This window comes from Camelus bactrianus, chromosome 25 (assembly GCF_048773025.1).
Source record: "Camelus bactrianus isolate YW-2024 breed Bactrian camel chromosome 25, ASM4877302v1, whole genome shotgun sequence".
Taxonomy (NCBI): domain Eukaryota; kingdom Metazoa; phylum Chordata; class Mammalia; order Artiodactyla; family Camelidae; genus Camelus; species Camelus bactrianus.
Genome location: NC_133563.1, coordinates 8,141,553 through 8,164,185, shown reverse-complemented (window position 1 = coordinate 8,164,185; position 22,633 = coordinate 8,141,553). Strand labels below are relative to the sequence as shown.

The 22,633-nt window shown below is 34.5% G+C and overlaps 1 protein-coding gene across 6 annotated transcripts in view; it reads right to left on the bottom strand.

Moving 5' to 3' along the window:
• VPS13B (vacuolar protein sorting 13 homolog B) overlaps positions 1 to 22,633 on the bottom strand; it is a 627,348-nt gene that overhangs the window by 165,633 nt on the left and 439,082 nt on the right. For all 6 annotated transcript variants that reach the window (XM_074352634.1, XM_074352630.1, XM_074352633.1 and 3 more), the window contains one exon: positions 5,629 to 5,766. In XM_074352634.1, coding sequence (XP_074208735.1) covers positions 5,629 to 5,766 — 138 coding nt within the window. The remainder of the gene's footprint in view (positions 1 to 5,628; positions 5,767 to 22,633) is intronic.

Here is a 22,633-nt window from a genome sequence, read left to right as displayed (position 1 = left end):
TGTATAGCACAGGGAATTACACCCAATATCTTGTAATAACCTATAATGGAATATAATCTGCAAAAAAAACCCGAATCACTATGCTGTACACCTGAAACTAACACAATATTGTAAATCAACTCTACTTCAATACAAAAAATTAAAAAATAAAATAAAGTTCTCGGTCTATTCTCCCTTTGACACTCTGACATCAAATTTACTGCTTCATTTTGATAAATCATGGGGAAAATAAACTACAATAATGCAATGCTGACACTGCAAATTGGAACCTATAAAACTCAGGAAATGCAAAAGTCAATGGTCTAACATTTTTATTAACTAGTTTACATTTCTTAAATGTAGAAGATAGCCTGCTTGCATGGCTGTAAAACTGAATTAAGACAGAGATAGGACTCCAGTGATTAGGGTATGGGTCTTGGCCCTATTTCTGGAAAGAGAAAAGAGGCAAAGGGTTAACTATCAGGGTTATACTAAGAGAAATAAATTAATTAAAATGAGCTTTTTAAGGTGCTTCTGTTCACTTTGAATTTTCTTGCATTTAAAAATCATATTTCTTAATCTTCATTTTCTGCTCCAGAAAAATGTCAGGAGGCTTTTTGCATCATCTTTTTCAGGTATCCTAATTCCCCCGAATCAGTTGCCTTTGACATATGTCTAAATTAACCCTCAGTGAGTAATGAACTCTGTAATAACAGAACACAAAAGCAGATTTCACCAACAAAAGTAAAAACACTTAAAAAATACAGTGTTGGGGAAAACAACTTAATTTTTGAATGGTGCATTTCTGTATCTGAGATGTTTTTACAGTAAATACATTATTTAAGTACATATTTTCATTCAAATCCAAGAAGCTTGTGGAAATGGGATATTTTAGGATGTTTAGGAATTTTTAACAGTAAAAATTAAAATTATTGCAGCCTATAAAACAGTAAGTTAACCTATAAAGTATGTGAAGAAAACAGTATTCAAAGTAGGATTACAACCAATTAAAAGTCAAATAAAAATTTAAGATAAAACTTAAACAAAACCAATCCAAAGCTAGAACGAAATCAGAAAACCTGAAAACAATACAGGTAAATTAATGAACAGGTTAGGTTAAACAAGAGACTAGATAAATGATTTTATTAAGAGAAAAAATATCAGTGGCTACGTGTTTCAACTAGAGACACCAGGTAGACCAAGATAAAAGAAATGTGAAACTGCAGTTATAACTTCATGTTTGATATAACCATGTTGCTTAAATTTATATGAAGACTGTGGCATGCTAATTAATCTATAATAAAACTTAAATGATGTGGAGATGTCCTCTCAATTTGGCGTATTTTCCTTTGTCATTTAAATGTCTATTTCATGGCTACAGTGACAGCGTTCAAAAGTATGTCTGCAAAGGAACAAGTTAAAAAAGTACCAGGGAGCTCAAATGTTTTTGTAAATGACCCTGAGTTAATTAGAAAAATCTGCACCCTTCCCCGTTCTTCTTCTCACGTGTCAGCTCTCATTAAATGAAAAAAAAATTTCATTTCAAAGTTAAGAAATCCTATGGTTAACAAAACTTTTAAACTGGGATCAGGTGGGCCCATTCCTACGTTTCTGGATGATGTCATACTAAGCAGTTCACGGCTGAATTTGAATTTGCGAGAAGTATGAAAGATTTTTCAATATAAGAAGAATCGGCTCTAATGCTAATTTCTTCTCTACAGGCTAACTGTGCTGGGAACAGGTGGCCCTGCTTTCAATTACGGAGGGCTAGCATGCCAGTGTGAGGCCTGGATTAGTTCACCTTCTCACGGGGAATTTTCCTCGGTTGGGAATGGATTTATTATGGCTTCACACATGGAATAGAGCTCATGTCAGCTGAGGGCAGTGACACATCATATGATTCAAATTAACCTGCTGTGGACTGTTCCGCGGGGCTTAGATTGTGTATTAAAATGACGACATTTTAAAAACAGCTTGAAAGAAACCAGGATTGCTGAACTGCAGTGGTTCCAATTTGTTCCAACTAATCTATCACCTGCTGGAGATATTATTCTAGTAGGTTTCTGGTAGCTGCTGTTTTCCAGGTTTCTCCAAGCCACTGACCTTGCTAATGGGTACAATTGTTGCCTCTGAAGGAAGGAGGTGGGGTTGAGAGAGCTTTGAAGGGGTTTTTGATGTAGAAGTTAAGGACCTATCATTTGCTCTAAGGTATTATTAAGTGCACAGAGGAAATAAAGGGATACTCAAGAACACTGAGTCATTTTTCCAAAAACAAATGCTACAGAGCAGCACTTGCATCACCTTGTTTAGATAAAATAATCCCTGAAAAAAAATCTGAAAGGCTTAATTTAAAAGCTGTTAAGTTTGCATCTTTATAAAGAAAACTTAACATTAGGTAGTTATAATCAGTATTTCCTTTGCTATTCAGGGTTGTAACTTTTATTGCTACTGCAACCTTAATTCAAGAGCAAGAAAATAATAAATGAAAACCTACTATTTTTTTTTTAGAAATGTAATAAACATTCTTTGGGAATGATACTTAAATAAGATGTGCATAATAGATTAAAATAATGGTAGCAAAAGATTCTTAATGACGATACTGCACAAAACTGAGCATTATATGCAATACTAAAAAAAATGCCTTTTTATTTTTCAAGGGGAGAGAAGAGTATTGGGGAATATTATATAAAGCTAAAGTTTTTTCCCCGAGGCTCAGCATAAATAATATTGCTCTTAATAGACTATTATCTAAAATCTGGAAAAACATAATTTTCTTGAGTTGCCAAAAATCTATTAACTAATACATTCCTATAACAAGAAATGCTTCAATATGTCCTGTTATTCCAGCTGGTCTCTAAGTTAATATAGGGTGGCTGGGTAGTGAGAGAATATAATTATTTATGTAATAACATCTACTTATATACTTTATATGACAAATTGCTTATAGTAAGGAAATTTCTGTCTATGATAGTAAATTCTGGAGTTCAGAGCTGTTAGGTTAATGTTCTAGTGAAATCCCACAAAGCTGATATATCATTCAAACTAATCTTCCATCAAATAATTTACTAAAGAAAAGTACTCTTGGTGAAAATGTTTTAGATTTTGAAGAACTTAAACCATTTATTGGACATTGTATTTGATTTTTCATAATAAAAGCACCATTTAAAAAACCACTCAACGTTCTTTGTATCATCCCCCTCTCCTGTGCCCCAAAATATCTGCAGTTTGAACCTCAGTAGCTGTTCCTGATGGTATTAAGAAAATCATATATATATATACAGACACACACACAAATTGTATATATCTTATTACTATACGAGTTATTTAAAATCTTGTTATAAAAAGTGTAGTCCCCAGACCAATAGGATCCACTTCACCTGGGAGCTTGTTAGAAATGCAGAATTTCATCTCTATTAAATCACATTTGCATTTTAACCAGTTCCCCGAGATGTTCAAATATGCATTCAACTGATATAATGGAAAAGAATCTAAAAATGTATTATGTATGTATAACTGAATCACTTTGCTGTATACCTGAAACTAACATTGTAAATCTACTATACTTCAATACAAATTTTAAAAAAATGTACACTTAAGTTTGAGAAGTGCTGCTATAAAATAAATGTCAATTCATTTACTTAAAAGTTTGAATCTCCAGATAGATTATCATTATTATTGAATGTGCATAAAATTAGAAATAGCATATGTATAGTTTCCAATTTTAAAAAGTATAAGAAACACAAAAGTACAACTATTGTAAAAATCACACTTCTACTACCCCGGCACATTAAATGACAGAATTATAAACATAAAATTTTTCATTTGTTCATTGATATTTCTCTTAAAATTCAATTTTTTGGTTGCCAGGCACACAATTTACCACTGACTTGCGGATCCCATCCATTTTATAAACAAATCAATCAAATGTAAGCTAGAAAACTTCCTAGCCAAAATGGTGAAAGACTGTGCCTCAAAACAAAGAAATCTAAAACTAAAAGAGAAAAATAAGAAGTAAATACAAGTTTCCCTGTCACTTCATGAACCAGCCTCATGTTCTAATCCTATTCATTCATTGTAGCATGTTCAGTCTTTTGTCTTGCAACTGATGTAGTAAGAAAACACTGAATCATACTTTAAATAGCAGATTTTTTTTCCTTACTGGTGTATAAAATGTTTTTTCCTACAATTGATGGTGGCTTAAATTCAATAAAATTCAGTACTTCACATTCACTAACCAAGTACAAGGACTCACACTCCTCTCAGTCCATCCAACTCACTCTGAAGGATTCTTCTAACTTTCATGACTCAACCTTTATCATCAGCTTCTCGCTTTCCCCTGAGTTTTTAAAACCATGTCTAGATACCTATAGAGGTTAGAAATAGTTCTTCATACTTCTACACCTTTTAAACCCCAGCACTGGAGAAACATGCTTAAGAAGAACTGGGCTCCAATGAAACGGTCAATTGAGGTGGTTTCAGGCTCTTTTTACTCCAGACAAGGTGATGGGCCACCTTCTCTAACTGTCGTCATGGGTCATCAGTGCATTGGCATGTCATGGCATACAAACTGAATCAGGTTCACAGAGGGATATGTTTGAATCATCAAAATTCATGCCTTGCAGAGTATTGCTAGAGAGCTTAAGGCAGTGTGATACTGTTGTTTTAAATCTGTAATGAAGAAACTAGCATTGTTTTGGTGACTAACATGCTCTGCAGCACTGTAAGTGTAAGCTAACAAAAGGGAAACTGAAATGTAGTAATTTCTGTTAAATAAATAGTTAAGATCTCACTGAGGTGAGGAAAGAGTAATAAAGAAAAGAGAAGAAGGAACGTGAGGTGAAGGAAGAAGAAACAGAGCAGGAAAAATAGAAAAGGAGTACGAGGAGACTATGGAGAAGAAAGAAAAAATCTTTAGTTATGCCGCAATTAGTGTAGTACAAAAGTGACCTAGGCCTCTGAGTCATAAAGACCTGAGTTTGAAATGTTCCTCTGCTACTATGACCTTGGGCAATTTCCTTCATTTTTCTAAGCCTTAGCTTCCTTATTATAAAATAGGGATAATTACAGTGCCTGCTCCCTGGGTCTATATGAGTATGTAAAGCACTTAGTACCTGGGACATAAAAAGCACTCAATAGCTTTGATATCTGTATCTATCTATTTAAAATTGAGTGTTAATATGCCTCAAGCACTTTGCTAAGCATTTGAAATAAGCGTTATCTATCTATCTATTGAAACTATCTGTGCATACTATCTTGTGTATGTATGTCACATAGCCTATCCATTCATCCATCCATCTACCTATTGACCCACCCATGTACCCACCCATTATCTACTTTATTCTCTTCATTTACAGGTAAGGAAACTGAGGCACAGATTAGATAACTGCCCAAGGTCACACAGTTAATAAGCAGAAATAAAATCATCAATTAAAATTATTTTTAAATTGGTAACAACTTTTTGTCAGACTAATGGTAATTTTTAATGCATATTAATATTTGCCTTTTGACTTCTAGAATGGCAGCAGGAGAAAAGTACATGTTTGGAAAATGAATTACTTATTTTTGGCAAGGAATGTCAAGATTACTAACAGATCCTATGTACATGTTAATATACTCACATGAAAAAAAATTGAATTATGACTTTCTTACCTGGTCCATTAAGAAAGTCTTTAATTTGCAGCGTTACAAGGGAAAGTGGAATACCACTTTTGCTGTCTATTTCTCCAGGCACTGTCTGCAGCCAAACTGTGCAGTAATCGAGGGCTTCAGGCAGAGTCTTTCCAGGATCTGAAGTGACAAAAATAGAAATTAAAAATGTCAATTACAAAGCAAACATCCCATTTTGGTGTAAGAGTATGAGCTGAAAACAAGAGGAAAAAATGGTTAAAACATTATATGTAACTTTCATTAATTCATTTGTTTGTACATATTCAGTACATAAATACTTGTATGGAGAAAGAGAAGCTCTCTGTCCAAGGTAGAATAATGAAACCATATTTTCCAGAACCAAGCCAAAGAGGGAAAGATATTTCAAGTCTTAAGTCATATCATCTTTGAGTGAAGATAAAATTTCTGTACTCTGAGCTGCTGTTAACAGTTGAACAGTTAGATTTTTTTTTTTTTAAATAGGATGTTGGAAACAAGTTTAAGAAAAAAATAGCAACCTTTTCAGCTTAAAAAGAGGCATATACAGGTTCAAAGATGCAGTGGATTAGTACTACTTAGGGGTTATTCGATCTGTTTCAGAGTTTTACTGACATTACAATCACTTTTACTACTAGGCTTTTGAAGTTAACTTCAGTAGCTTTCCCATAACCTTCTTTAATGATAAAATCGGTCAATCTTTTAATAGTTCCAATTACAACTAAAAGTTGCCTTTTTTTCAGTTTGACTTTTTCTATGAAATAGTAAATAGCTTAAACTCTTTTTAAGGTTAATATTGTACATTTTTAAAAAGTATTTTTTAGCTATTGATGATGGCAAATGGAATTAGATTTTTAATTCTTGGCAATCCACAGTTTTTACTGAAATAGCTCTTTAAATAAAAACGACTGCTGTATCTTGGCATACAATGGTGTAGGCTTTTTAAAAACTTCTAAATATTCACAGCTTTTCTTTAGTTTCAAGATTGTTTTACTGTCTGTGTTTTAATGGCCTCTGAATGTCAATTTTATAGGGATGTCCTTGCCACAGAGTCCATCTATTCCATTTTCAGTCAATTTGAGATGTGTTATTAAAGTGTTAATTTATTTTAGGCTTTATTGATTGGATTGCTTTCAAGAATAGCATTTACATACTGTATATTATATTCAACATATGGTTATATAGTATTACTGTCATATGTGAACTGAGCATATAAATTCTGCCTTGGAATTTGTGTTTCTTGACCTTATCATGTGATTCTTATGAAATTTGGCACATATGAACCTTTATGTGATTTCAAAGAAAATACTGAAAGCAATTGATTGTGACGTTAGATCTATGTGGTAAAGATCAAACACTAAGCTAGTGCATTCTTCTCTTTTTATATGATCAGTGAATATAAAGCAGTGAGAATATGCATAGTAGATCTATTATAGTAACACAATACTATTCTCTCTTTTAAATATAATGGTCAAGTTTACTGAAAGGATGGCAGAAGTCTGTTGCTGGTAGGATCTATAATCAGTAGGATCTGTAATAGTTTGTAGGAGCTATGTAAACTGCCAGGATCTGAGTGTCTGTTTCTAGGCCTCCAGGTCTGTGCAGCCATCATCAAGAAGCCATTATTATCAAGTAAGCAATACTGTGGCAGACCTATGCGAGGAGACATAACTTCATTTTGAATCTAGAGAGAGAACAATCATCTCACAAAGAATGAACAGAGATGAATTAAAATGATGTAGAAATATTAATATGTGTACAAAACTGGCAAATAAAATAGAAATAATAAGTGAAACAAATTACAGAAATCACATATTCAAACTCATATGACAGAAAAGGGATATCATGAATATGTAAAGAGTTCATATAATCAATACAGATATTACTAGAAAAATAGGTAGAGGATAGTATGAGTAGTTATTTAATGAGGAAAATAAAGAATAAATAAAGAAAAACAAATGACATAAAAAGTTAAAAATATAAACATTAAGAGCTACTAAATCTTAGCAATAATCAAAGGAAAAAAATCTTTTAAAATAAATAGAACTTTCTACCTATCAGGCCAAGACTAAAAAAGCTGATAAAGCCTATGTAATTGACATACAAACACACACACACACACACGCACACACATTCATTGCATGATTTTTTATCATAGCAAAAAGTAGAAAACAACCTAGATACCCATCAATTGATTAACATTTATATAAACAATGATAATCCATGCAATGTATAAAAAAATCAAGAAGATTTATATGTACTGACATAATAAGACAGCCACTTTATATTGTTAATAGTGAAAAAAAAAAAGCTGGATAAGCATCTTTTCATTTATTGGCGACTTAGGATTCCTCTTTCAGAAATACGTGTTTACTTGTTTTTCTATTGGGTTCTTTTTCTTACTGATTTGTAGGAGCTCCTTATTTAGTGAGGGTGTTAATGATTTGTTTGCCGTGTGTAGCAAATGTTTCCTCTTGGTATGCTAGTTGCCTTTTAACTATATTCTGATGCTTTCTGCAAACACACTGTTTTTTTAATAGGTGTGGTAAAAAATCATTAACTTATATTTTATGGATTTATCCGTTAGTTGATTATATATTTTCCTATAGTTTCTTGAAGCATTTAAAAAATTTTATTTTTACTTATTTAACCCTTCTGGAGAACATTGTTTTATGAAAAATAGGAAAAATTTGCTCAGTCTCACTATTAATTAAACAAACACAAATTAAAACAAAAATGTAATTTTTCACTCATCAGATTAGCATAAATTAAAAATACTGATAATATCTCCCATATATGGTGGATAACAGTGTAAATACAGTATTTTTGCATGGGTGGGGCGAAGGTTGAAAATGAGTGTCTACCAAAATTCTAAATATCCATGCTCTTGTAATCAGAAAGGCCACTGCAGGAATTTCTCTTAAAGAAATACTTAAGAATACATAGATAAATGTCCAGAGAAGTTGACTGCAGCATCATGTGAAATATTAAAAATCTGGGAAAAACAAAACTAAATATCCATCTACAGAGAAATGGTAAAATAAATTATGACTATATTGTGAATACAGAATTCTGTGCTGCTAATAAAAAGAAGCTAATGAATTTGATGTACTGATATAGAAAAGCTTCAAAATGTCTTGTTAAGTGAATAAAACAAAGGAACAGAATACACACAGCTTTAGTAACTTCAAATGTAAAAATCCTATCTCTGCACGCGCACATACACACACACGTTTTGGCTTTTTAGTGCTGGAGGATAGTCATCTTTAGGATGGTCCTAAGCACAAACTGATATACGGACCTACAATTTATCGAGAGCTGAAGAAAAATAGGACTACATACCAAGCATTTACAAAAATTAAAATAAGAAAAAAGCATTTCAAAGGATGTATGATGTCCTACCTTCAACAAGGTATGGACGGGGGGAGCAGCAAATTCTGATAATGTGAATGAGAGTTCTCCAAGTAGGGGACATGGGTTTCATGCAGGTTGCTTCTCTTTGGGTAGAAGTTAGAGGGCCTGGCCATCTGGCACCCAGTCAGGGAGTCTGCACTGGGGCAATTACTGATGGATATGACTCAACAAAGATAAAATAAACAACCTGGCAATAGTAGGAAGCAGAAAAGGAATCAGGAACGAAAGAAAATGTAAAAGTCCAGGAAACTTAAGCAAGGAAGTTAAAATTTCAGTGACTATTTCCCCCCCAAATATTACTGGTCTAATGATATAATTGGCCTAATATTACTACACAACTGGTTTAAAAAGTACAACTATATTTAGAGGACTGAGAGAACAGAAAAACTGAAATTAAGACCATTTAGGAAAACACTGGTTGCACGGTTGATGAATACTGAAGGGATGACAGAGCTGGTGGCTACCCTCCCAGGTTTGGCTACAATCTCTGCTTCGGCTGTGCCTGCAGTCATGGCGGTCAGATGAAGCAGCAGCAGCCGCAGGAAGGTGGTGTCAGAATCCCAGAGAACAGCTCGGGTCTGCAAGTCACCGTTTAGTCCCTTATGGTCTGATGGCTAGATGCTGAGGGGCATGACTGCTAGACTTCCTGTACTGTCTTCAATTTAGCTTCTCCTTAACTCCATCATCAAGGTCTAGAAAAGAGGAGTCATGTTACACATTCCTCAGGGTCACTATAGCTGGGAAAGCACCAGATAAACGAAGATGAAAGGAGCCTGTGAATACAATATAAATGGAGTGGCAAATAGGGATGACTGTTTCATACTGGGAGCCACTTCAGACTTTGCCAGTTTTCTTCTCCATATATAGCAAACACTCTTGTACTTATTTAAGTACAAGAAGCTCTCAAAAATAATAAGCTCCTATTGCTACCGATGAGCACACTTACATGTACACTGTCATCCTTAAGCCTAAGAAACAGGAGAACACCTTATCTTATTAGGAGTCACAGAATGTGGGAAATGGGTCAGAGCAAATGACAAGCTGCTCATAGCCATAAATCTTGTTCAAAGTCAATTAGAATTCACTTCAATGAGACACTGGTGTTGACAAAATTATAATATTTGGTTTTCTTCTTGGATGACCTGGCCTCCAGAAGAAAATATTTCATCATAACATGTCATAGAAAACAACCGAGAAGATTTAGAGTCTGAAGTCTATTCTCAGATGGATCAAGGTACTCCTGGCTTTCAGAGACTTGATTTGGATTATATTCTGTGCTTGCAGGTTACCTTGCTCTTCTTCGCAAAACCTTCATTTCTCTTAACTGTGTGGGAGGTCCTCCTCTGACTCTTATAGTGGTGCTGCTCATTATTGTTATTTCTTAGCCCTTAGCAAATATTCAGAGTTTAGTATACCTTTGCTTAACGTTTGAATTATATAAAACATAACATGATTCAGTGTGGCCAACTCAAAATGAAACTTCAAAAATGAACTCGTTTATTTTCTTTATAGTTTTCTACTTACAAAAAGTTTATTTTCCACACTCATATAGAACAGCTGAATGCTGCAGATTTTGTAAGCTTTATTATTACTTGGGTGTTTTTTAAAAGAAAAACAGATTATATATTTTTTTCACCTTTTTTCAAAGTCTTCAATGACCTCTTATTTTGAGTCACAAGTGTCCTGAAGTCTGCTGGAGCTGATGAGCCCAGGCCTGTCCGAGGGTGTCACAGAACTGAAGTGACATGTATGGCTACTTAGGGAGACTGGTTCTCTTTGGCCTGAGGTATCCAGGGACATCCTATTTATGAAAGAGCATTTAAGTGACTTCTGATGAACTCTTGAGGGACAACAGAAGGCTTGTGAAATAGTTTATTACTGTCCCTGGACTTACTGAACACAGCTTTTCTTTTGTGGAGCTATCTAATATTTTGTTCTATAGAAGAGTTTATATTAGGTTATAACACAGGAGAAAATACAGGGTGATGAAAGGCCATGAACTCTGGAGGTAGATCTGTGTATAAATCCTGACTCCTTGGGCTCCTTGAACTGGGTAAATTTAATTTTAACTTCACTGAGTCCTCCTTTCTTCATTTCCAAAATGAAGATAATAAACTAAATTGTGAGGATATTGAGACTATTACTATTGTAATGTATGTAAGATGGTTTGCATGGGATAGGTCATGGTAAGAGTTCAATAAACGGTCACTATTTGATTTATTAAACACAAATTCTAAACAAAATAGGAGTATGTGTGTGGTATATCTTTCAAGTATCTATTCTTAACTTTTTGTTTTTGTTTTTTAACTTTGAAAAATCTTCATGGCTGATCTAAAATAAGAGGAGAATAAAAGGTAAAAAACAAAAAGCCTTGCTTATTAGTGAAAATTATACCCAATTTTGATTGTAAAGCTAATAAGCTTATTTATATTTAACTTTGAAAATAATGATTATTGAGGCCTGAAATACTAGTCAACATATTTTACTTCCCTGACAAATACTTTTGGCTGAGTAGGAGTTATAGACCTGACAACTTCCCTGCTTTTTGGTTCTGATAATTATCAAACTTATATTCTTACTGTCTTTCTCATCCCTTAGAAATATCTGGCCTACAGATGAATCAAGGGATATAGATAATTACATAGAAGGTTGACTCCTTTCTACTTTTTAAACTAAAAGTTAGAGACCCCTTTTACAAAGGTGTCTGGGTATATCAACCTTTCCACAAAGAAGAGATTGAAATGGCATTCTAAAATAATACACAAATAAACATGGTGAACCCATCAGGATTTCAATTTCACAAGGCTTTCTTTTTTAAGGAAGATCAAGTAGAATTCACAACCAACCAGAAAAGGGGGTAAGAAAATACCTAAAGAGGAATCAGGGTAGTACGGGCAGGCTTAGAGACTCCCTGCTTTCTGACTTCATTGACAAGATGTTCCCAGATTGTTCTTTAGCTGAATTCTCTTATTTCCAGACAAGAATACCTAAAGGTGTTCCTTAACAGAAATTGAATAAAATTTAAAGGAAAGCATTTTGGGAGGATCTACTGGATCTACTGCTTCTGTCTATGAAATCAATATGGTTAAAGCTTCCAGGGGCCTCTTTCAGGAGCTACAGTTGTGCTTGGGTTTGGTATGTTCAATGGTGGGAAGTGTAACTCCTTGCAACAAGTGGCTGCTATCAGAGGGGTCACTTTCCAACCACTGGACACACAAAAGGCAAAGCTACAGGCTTACTGAGTTTCTTATATTTTTCTCTGTTTATTTTATGATCCTTAGTTTAATGACTTCCTTATTCTTTTTCTTTTTTTTAAAAAAATGTAGCCACAGAAACAAATATAGTCCATGAGGCTCCTACAGTACCTGAAAATTAAATCCTGAAGGAACCTAGACTCATAAAACACAGTAACAATTCAATGTTAGGACAGCAAAACCGACCAAGAAACCAATTCTAAATTGCTATGGATGCAAGGCAAGTGCCGCTGTCTCCTTGTTGGTATTCAGGCACTTGGCAAACTCCACAAGCATTTTTTTCCCATGTGCTGTACTCTGCACCTCATAAAATGTGACAGAAAGGGGAAGAGATTTCCTGGTTTGAAATCCCAAGCCTGAGCCCATAGGAAGAGAAAGAGGAAAAGATTAAAATGGCCGCTGGCATGTGTGATCATCAGTGTCTGTTGGCTCTAACTTTTAGAACCAAATCTTCCATATCTTGCCAGAAGAAAGTGCATTCTTTCTACTTAATGAAGCTAATCAGCAGATAATATATGAAATATCATTTCAAATATTTCTTTTTATTTTCTAGGCTGTTCTGTGTTCTTGATCACTTTCCCATTTCATTGTTTTCATGTTAAATTCTAATGTAGGTTTCAGATATTTTAGAGAACATTTGATTAAATCAGAACAAGTAAACACAGGGTGCTGTCCAGTCAAAAAATGTAGCCAAATATATCCAAGGAAGATCAACTTAATCCCAATCGTAAGCCTCTTCTCTGCTCTGACTGAAGTCTGGGTTCTGTAACACTGAAAGCCAATTCAGTGGCTAAAAATGATTCCTCCCGTTTTCCCTTCATTTTGAGTAAATGCTGATGATTAAAACTGGTGTCAAAAGGGCCAGGACACTAATCTTTTTCTCATGTCCAGAAAGGAAGGTCTATTAAGCTCTCCCTTCTACTGCTAGTAACTACGGAAGCCCCAACTTATAGCTGAATATTTCATAGCTCCCGAGGAATTTCATAAATATTACCTCATTTGGAGCACGGACTAAACTACTTGCCCACAAAACCCAGATATTATTATAAAGGTATACCTTGTCTTATTGCACTTGGCTTTATTGTGCTTCACAAATACTGCATTTTTTAAAACAAATTGAAGGTTAGTGGCAACCCTGTGCTGAGCAAGTCTAATGGTGCCATTTTCCCAAAGGCATTTGCTCACTTTGTGTCTCTGTGTCACATTTTGGTAAGTTTTCCAATACTTCAAACTTCTTTATTATTATATTTGCTATAGTGATCTGTGATCAGTGATCTTTTATGTTACTACTGTAATTGTTTTAGGGTACCATGAACCATGCCCATATAAGATGATAAACTTGACCCAAAAATGTGTGTATTCTGAGTGCTCTACTGATGGGCCGTTTCCCTGTCTCTTTCCTTATCCTCAGACCTCCCTATTCCCTGAGAGAAAACAATATAGAAATAAGGCAACTAATGGCACCACAATGGCCTCTGACTACAAAGTGCTACTTCAGTGAACACATAAATGGTAAGGAAGCAAAACAACCTTACTGCTGATATGGAGAACGTTTTAGTGTTCTGGATAGATGATCAAATCAGCTACAACACTTCCTTAAGTCAAAGCCTAATCTAGAGCAACTCCATAAAGGCTGAGAAAAGTGAAGAATCTGCAGAAGAAAAGTCTGAAGCAGCAGAGTTTGGTTTATGATGTTTAAGGAAAGAAGCCATCTCTGTTAACATAAAAGTACAAGGTGACTTTCATAGCTACAGAGGAGAAGTCAGTGCCTGACCTCAAAGCTTCAAAGGACAGGCTGACTCTCTTACTTAGGGGTTAATGCAACTGGTGACTTGAAGTTGAAGCCAGTGCTCATTTACCATCTGAAAATGGTAGGCTCCTTAAGAATTAGGCTAAATCTACCCTGTCTGTGTTCTGTAAATGGAGCAGCTAAGCCTGGATGACAGCACATCTGTTTACAGCATGATTTCCTGAATATTTTAAGTCCACTGTTGAGCCCTATTGCTTACAAAAGAAGATTCTCTTCAAAACACTACTGCTCATTGAAAATGCACCTGGTTACCCAAGAGTTCTGATGGAGATGTTCAACGAGATTAATGTAATTTTCAAGCCTGCTCACATAAGGTCCATTCTGCAGCCCATGGATCAAGAAGTAATTTCAACTTTCAAGCCTTACTATTTAAGAAATACATTTTGTAAGGTTACAGCTGTCATAAACAATGATTCCTCTGATGAATCTGGGTAAAGTAAATTGAAAACTTTCTGGAAAGGATTCACCACTCTAGATTCCATTAAGAACATTTGTGATTCATGGGAAGATGTCAAAATACCAGTATCAATAGGAGTTGAGAAGAAGTTGATTCCAACCCTCTTAGGTGACTGAAGAGTTCAGGACAACAGTGGAGGAAGTAATTGCAGATATGGTAGAAATAGCAGGAGAACTAGAATTAGAAGTGGAACCTGAAGATGGGACTGAATTGCTACAGTCTCATGATAAAACTTTAATGGATGAGAAGTTTCTTCTTATAGATGAGAAAAAAAAAAAAAAAAAAAAAGTGGTTTCTTGAGATGGAATCTACTCCTGGTAAAGATATGGTGAAGACTGCTGAAATGACAACAAAGGTTGCAGAATATGACATAAACTTAGTTGATAAAGCAGCAACAGAGTTTGAGAGATTGACTTCAATTTTGAAAGAAGTTCTACTGTGGGTAAAATACTATCAAGCAGCACTACATGCTGCAGAGAAATTGTTCACGAAAGGAAGAGTCAATCAATGTGGCAAACTTCACTGTTATTTTAAGAAATTGCCACATCCGCCCCTACCTTCAGCAACCACCATCCTGATCAGTCAACAGCTATCAACACTGAGGCAAGAACCTACACCAGCAAAAAGATTAAGACTTGCCGAAGACTCAGATAATGGTTGGTATTTTTAGCAATAAAGTATTTTTTAAATTAAGGTATGTTCATTGCATCTTAGACATAATGCTATTGCATGCTTAACAGACTACACTACAGTGTGAACATAACTTTTATATGCACTGGGAAACCAAACCATTCATGTGACTTGTTTTACTGCAATATTTGCATATATACTGTGGCTTAGCCACAATATTTCTGAGGTATTCCTGTACCTGTATTTTATTGATAAGGAAACTAAAGCACCAAGAAATTTAGTTATTTTCATGAAAGAGCGATGGCATTTGAGTCAAGGCTGAAAGTCAAAATTTCTGACTTCCATTCCAAAACCCTTCCCCATACATTAATTCCCCACACTGGTTGGGTTACTTCTTACTTAACTTTCTCACCACAACTCTCCCTGAGTGACCTACTAGAGTACCTCCCATTTAAAAAATCTACTTACTTGCCGATTCCTGTCAAAGTAATAATTTCTTTTCACATTACTGGCCAGCAAGAAATGCTCCTAGCAGCTACATTTTCAGATAAATGTTTAAGTTGTGATCATTATGACATTCAAGTCACAGGTTAATTCTAAGTCTTTCCAGGGATATTAGCAAAACCTTAATTCTAAAAAGACATGTAATTCAATCCTTCTCTTAAAGTCACAATAGCTGAATGAAATAAAGATATGATTTATGAGGTGTTAGGAGCCAGTTTATGATTTTCTAACTGTTGGTTTACTCAAATGTCTTTGGCACATTTCCTGTAGACCTACTCATGAAAGAGTAAAGAAGCCAATTATTATAACTGAAAATTTTCAAACTACACAATATTTATAAGTACACTAAAATGATGTTAATTTTTTTTTTGGCCGATTACAACCACTATTTAAAAATCAGTTTAAAGATATTAACAATAATGATAGAAGCATCAACAACAACAGTACTAATATTCATTGCATCCAGGGCTACACACTTAGCTAAGAGCTTCATGTACATACATAATTTACCCCTCACAGCAATCTCAGGATATATGATCTCACTTACATGTGGAACCAAAAAAAAGACGCAAATGAATTTATTTGCAAAACAGAGACAGAGACTCACAGATACAAACAACAAACTTATGGTTACTTATGGGGAGGGATAAATTAGGAGTTTGAGATTTGTAGATACTAACTACTATATATAAAATAGATAAACAACAAGGTCCTTCTGTATACAGGGAACTATATTCAATATCTTGTAGTAACCTATAATGAAAAAGAATACGAAAGGGAATATATATATGTATAAATGAATCACTATGTTGTACAGCAGAAATTAACACAACATTGTAAATCAACTACATTTAAAAAAAATAAAGATAAGGAACTGAGGCTTAGAGAGGTTAAGTAATTTGCCCAAGGTCACACAGCTATATGTAGCAGAGCTGGGATCAGAACTCAGGACTGACTGACTCCAACTCTTGACCTTTTAATGAACTCTATTCCGTGTTTGCCTCTTAAACCTGAAGTCATATTTGTAACATTTACAAAACTTTAAAATGAAGAAAGCGTCCCATACTAGAAATATCATAACATGGATGTTTCTGTCCTACAGAGAAGTTGTGTTATTACCTGCTTTTTCAGTAAGATAAGTTCTAATCAACTGTAATTTTGGTATTTTAGTCTAGCTGATGATTGAAAGACTACAATAAAGTAAAAAAGTTTTCAAATTAGTTTGTTAGTTCCTAGCACACATTAATGAGTAATAAGATACTGGACTAACTGTGTACTGAGGAAGTACAGGGTCGGGGGTAGGTTAAATTCCCTCAGAACGGTTCAACTCCTTCACAACTGACCAGATGGCACAATCATTTCTTCAAAAACAAACAAAAAGCCCCAAACAAACAAGAAGAAAAATGACTTTTTGAGGTTGCCTTGGGCTGCATAGTCAAGATATGAGGCAATTTCAAATCTGGACTCCATTACCTTAAACAAAACAAATACCAATTTTTAAATATTTATAAACACAACTAATATGATTATGTTAAAACAACTACATACATCTTTATTTAAATGAGGATTGCCAACAGTACAGCTGCTGCATGTAAAGGTGCTGGCAGAAGATCCCATTTCTCTTAGAGGTTGCTCCAAGTTGGAAGGGCATGGAAAAGGGGCATTATTTTATCATTTTAAAAAGAAACTTGTTAACTCACCGATGTACTATCTGCTTGGACCATATGGAAAATCATCTATAGGTAATTAGTATTAATAGTCATAAAAGAAATGCAAGTCGATAATTCAGATTTCAAAAAATAATCTGCCATTTTTAAAAAACTGTGGAGTGTAACACAAAGCACCATATATATTCTTTCAGGTAGAGCTGGCATAATTTAAGATCATAAGTTACACAGATTGGCAATTATACTTTATTTTTTATTATATATATTTTTAAGTTTTATTATATATATTTTAAGTTAAAAAAAATCAGGGGGAGGTAATTAGGTTTATTTATTTTCTTTTTAATGGAGGTACTGGGGATTGAACCCAGGACCTTGTGCAAGCTAAGCACACACTCTACCACTGAGCTATATCCTCCCGCCTTATACTTTATTAATAACACTTTCAAAATCAAAAGCAATTCTCCTCATTCTTATTTCACTTTGGGTTAAGATATAGATATAGGTATAAATATTGATTCCATTTAATTCTGGGTAAATGTAGAATTTTGGTTTTTAAATATATATGTGTATAAATGGTATATATGATATGCACATATGTATATATACTAGCCACACGTGTTGAGAAGGCAGATCGACATGAGGAACAATGAGTTTCACAGCATTTCCTCTTCTAACTTGATTTTATAATATATGAAAGAATATCCCTAAGGAACACACTGTGAGGACATTATTACCACCCTTTGAGTATTTGCATATGTACTTTGCTTAATGGGGACATGGGCAGAATTCAGTTAATGCTGACAACTCCCTGGGAGCAGTAATTATTCATTACAATATATTTAAGTGATCTGTGCTCAGAGATGTAAAGATATTAAAGTATCACTCTTGGAGGAAATCCTGTATTAAGTTTCTCAGAAAACTATGCCTCCACTAATAGACTAGAAAATATTTTTATTATCTTAAAATTGCAGGAATTCTGGTGCCAGCCAAAATTGGAGTAAGCTCACTGCAGTCCAACTCTCATGTTGCTTGAATTAAAAACTCAACCAACCCCCCCCCCCCAAAAAAAAGCCCACAATAAACAAGAACAATGCAGACTGGGGAGGGGAGTTAAACTTGTAGATATGACCCCATAGTGGTGAGTTCTCTACTTTGTTTTGTTTTTCCTCTTTTTTCTTGTAACTTTGACTTGACAGTGAGTCCTAAGTTGTTGGGCAGGAACAGCCCCAAGTCCAACAGAAATCCTGTCTGGAAGATACGGCCCCTGTGGTTTCAAGACTGTTGAGGAAACCAGCTGCTTTTTATTTTTCTTTTCTTCTCTCCTGGTTTTGCCCCAAGGGTGGGCTGTGTGTGTGTGTGTGTGTGTGTGTAGTGAAGAGGTAGTGCAATGGCTGTGCTGTGGTGTCAGTGACATAAGTATTTAAGGCTTTGTGGGAGTACTATAACTATGTTTCATGATGTAAAGGTAAGCGCGCTAGAAATGAATGGAAATATAGAAGTTCTCAGAAGAGAAATAGAAACTACAAAGAAAAAAATTTAGAACAGAAAAATCCAATAGAAATTATCCAATGTGAAGAACAGGTAGGAGAAAAGAAAAAATAATGAATGGAGTCTCATGGATCTGAGGGATAATATACAAAGGTTTAACTCTGGAGTCCTGAAAGGAGAGGATAAAGATTGGTACAGAAAAATATTTAGAAAATAATAGCCAAAAAGTTCCTAAATTTAGTTAAGAAAATATTTACAAAGTCAAGAAATTCAGAGAACCTCTAACAGGATAAATTCAAAGAAATCAAGCTCAGACACATCATATAATAAGCCTACAGAAAACCAAAGATAAAGTAGAAAAACTTGAAAGCAGCTAGAGGAAAACACATTACAGATACAGAAACAATGACTGGAACTACCATGAATTTCTCATCAGAAACCACAGAGGGTAAAAGATGGTGGAACGATACCTCTAAAGTGCTGAAAGAAACGTCAACCTAGAATTCTATATCCAGCAAAAATATCCTTTGGGAATGAGAGGGAGAGAAAATAAAATACTCCCAGATGATGGAAAACTAAGACAACTTGTTGCTAGCAGGCCTGCTCTAAAAGAAATGCTAAAGGAAGTTCTTAATTTCCAGAGGAAAACTCAGAACTTTAGGAAAGAAGGAAGCATTCTGGACATGGTGAGTACCTGGGAAATACAAAATATACTAGTTTTTTCTTCTTTAGTTCTTTAAAATATGTCAGATTATTGAAACAAAGATCAAAATCTTATCTAGTAGGGTTTTCAGTATGTGTAAATATACTGACTGTGAAAGACTAAGTAAGCATATTCAAAACCTCAGAGCAAACACTAAAATACATTTTAAGACATACAGCCAAAGAGCAAATAGATAAATAGAATAATAAAATTATTCTGAATTGCAGCTAGAGCTGAATCTACTACTACTTAAAAAAAAAAAAAAAAAAACAACAACTCTGAAGACTAGTTCTGTATCATTCCTCAAAATCCAAGCAGCTTTCCTTAAGTCATTTCATACAAATCTTACTAAGCTTTTCTAAATCGCTTCTCCGGAAGTTACAGCTCTTACTTAACTTTAAGTGTTTCACAGCCCTCCATATCATGAAGACCCATATCCTGTTCAACTTTCATCATTAATCATAATAAGTGTAATTATTAAATGATGGGACATGCCTGAAGGACAGAACTGGGTCTTATTACCAATTCCTCCTCATTTTGAACAGGTCTGATAATTAGCCAGGGTTCAAATGAAGTATATGAAAGACTAGTCCTAAAGACTGTCTGGATCTAGAAATGAAAGCACACCAGGGATTAGAAGTTCATTCTAAACTAATGTCAAGATGATTGTACAAAACAGGAGGGTGTGATTTTAAAAACCATGCTGATTAATTTAAAGTAGTTACCTTGAGCTATTACACCATATTCTAACAAAGTTCAAAGGATTTTTAGTATTTGCTTTCAGGGTCTTCACTGCAGTCTCCTGAATATGTCAAATAAAAACCACATCCTCATAATCTCATGTTAAAAATACTTCCATCTTTTTAGAATTACCCAGAGCCATGCTTTATCAATGAATAAAATCAAGGATGAAGTGGCTCGTACCATTTTTATTATCTTAATGAATTAGAGAATCAAAATTTCTGAGACGACTAGGGCCTTAGAGGTCTCCTGCACTGTGAATTCCTTTGTAACATTCTTATTGGTTCCCTCATTAATTAATGAGTTAAACAAAATCTTTGACATGTTCATTTTCTGTTTATATAAGAATTATGATTTTTTGGAAATTATCCTCTGAACATGATAAGTCTTTTTAAAGAGTGAAACAAAATCCTTTGTTTACTTTTAGTTCCATATGATTTCCATACAAAGGATCATGAACACATGTAATAATGGCCTGTGACTTCCACATAAAACAGTTAACAATTACAAACTGTTGTGCTGGATTTTTTTTTTTTTAACAATCAAATGTTTTTCTCCTCTTTAAAAAGAAAACCTATTATCTCCATAACAACCTCAGGCGTGTCTGAAATGCTGAAACTGGGCAATGAATGAAATGCACATATATGCTAAAACTGCTATTGGCTGACTGCCACTTGAGTTACCTTATAAAAGAGGATGAATTTTAGTATCAGGAAAGTATGAACACTACAGGAAGATCTAATATATTACTCCTTTCATTTTTTGCTTATGATGCCTTTAACTTTTCCCTGACCTTTCTCAGAAAGTAAGCTTTCCAGTGCTGTCCCTTTTTGTCCCTCCAATTAAGACACTGTAAGTAGTCCTTCACTTTAGAATTGTGAAAGGCCATCTCCACCTTACTGCTCCTCCCCTGTGTGGATACTAACATTACAGTTATTTATACTTTTTACTTTTTTCTTTTTTCTTACCCACATGGTAACTATTGCAGGGCTTCAGAAGAATCCTGGACATGGAACACTGTTTTGTTCTGGGTAGAAAAGTGCTACATGAAGTGTTTCTGGATAAACTAAATTGATAATGGGACTCGGATAGTTCATTCAACTGAACCAATTCAAAATAGAAATTCCCCAATCAGTTTTTGAAAAATAGCTTCATTAACAATTAATACACATTTGTGTATTTAAAATATTGAATTAACTAATCGGTGCTCCAACAGAATATCAGAAGAAAATCTGCATCTTTAAAACAAGTCAAAATAAATTTTATCTGATAGGTGGCTTAGAGATGTCAACTCCCTGAGGCCAAAGCTAGTTTAAATATTTTTAGAAAGGTGAGTATGGGGAGATGCATTCCATATTACAGAAGGATAAAACTTTAGAACTGGAATGGACCTTGTTAGTATCTATTATAATCATCGCATTTTATACCTAAGGAAACAGAAACCCAAAGAAGTGAACTGCCTGGCTAAGATCACTTTGCTAGTTAATAGCAGGGCCAATATTAAATCGCAGGCTTTCTGCTCCTGGTTTGGTCATCTTCCTACTACAGAACAGCTAAAGCAGAAGCAGCAAACATTTATGAGGGTCTAATACTCGCCAGACTCAATGCTAAGTACATTCATGAATTATCTCTTTTCAATTTCACAATCACCCTACAATATAGACAGGTACACATCTTGACAGTGACAAGAGTTAGAATTTCAGCTCAGGTTTGTCATATGATTAGGAGAGGCTGTACTGTGTAGCCACATCATGGACACATATGTACAAATTCACCAGTTAAAACACAGAATGTGAGATGGGAACATATTTCCCATTTAATCCCATGAGGATCAAATGAGATCATGCATTTAAAGCAGTTAGCATGATTCCTGGCACAGACTGAATTCTCAATAATTGCTAGTTGCATTTTTTAGCCATTATATTTTAACTGCTTGCTTCTGACAAATTTTTCCAAATCACTAAATTCATTTTAAAGAAACATGATAATTTATATTGATTAACTCTTTACTTGGATAGTATAAATGTCCAAGTAGATGCTTTCTGTATAAGGAAAGGGATCCACAACAGTATTACGCAAAGGATGCTCTGTGGGACATATGTTAAGACATTTTCCTCCCACACGTAATCCCCTATACTGAATCTGGCCCATAAACTTCACTCTAAGCTTCATCTACTAAAATTAGGTTCCATCTTGCTCTACATACAAAGGTTTTTTTTTTTTAAACAAAAAATATTTTGTTATTTCAACCTAGGAACCAGTTATAATTCAAATGCACACATTTGCTATGAACCCTGATAACTCTGCTGAACTTAGTATCATTATGTATTGTAGAGGCTGCTG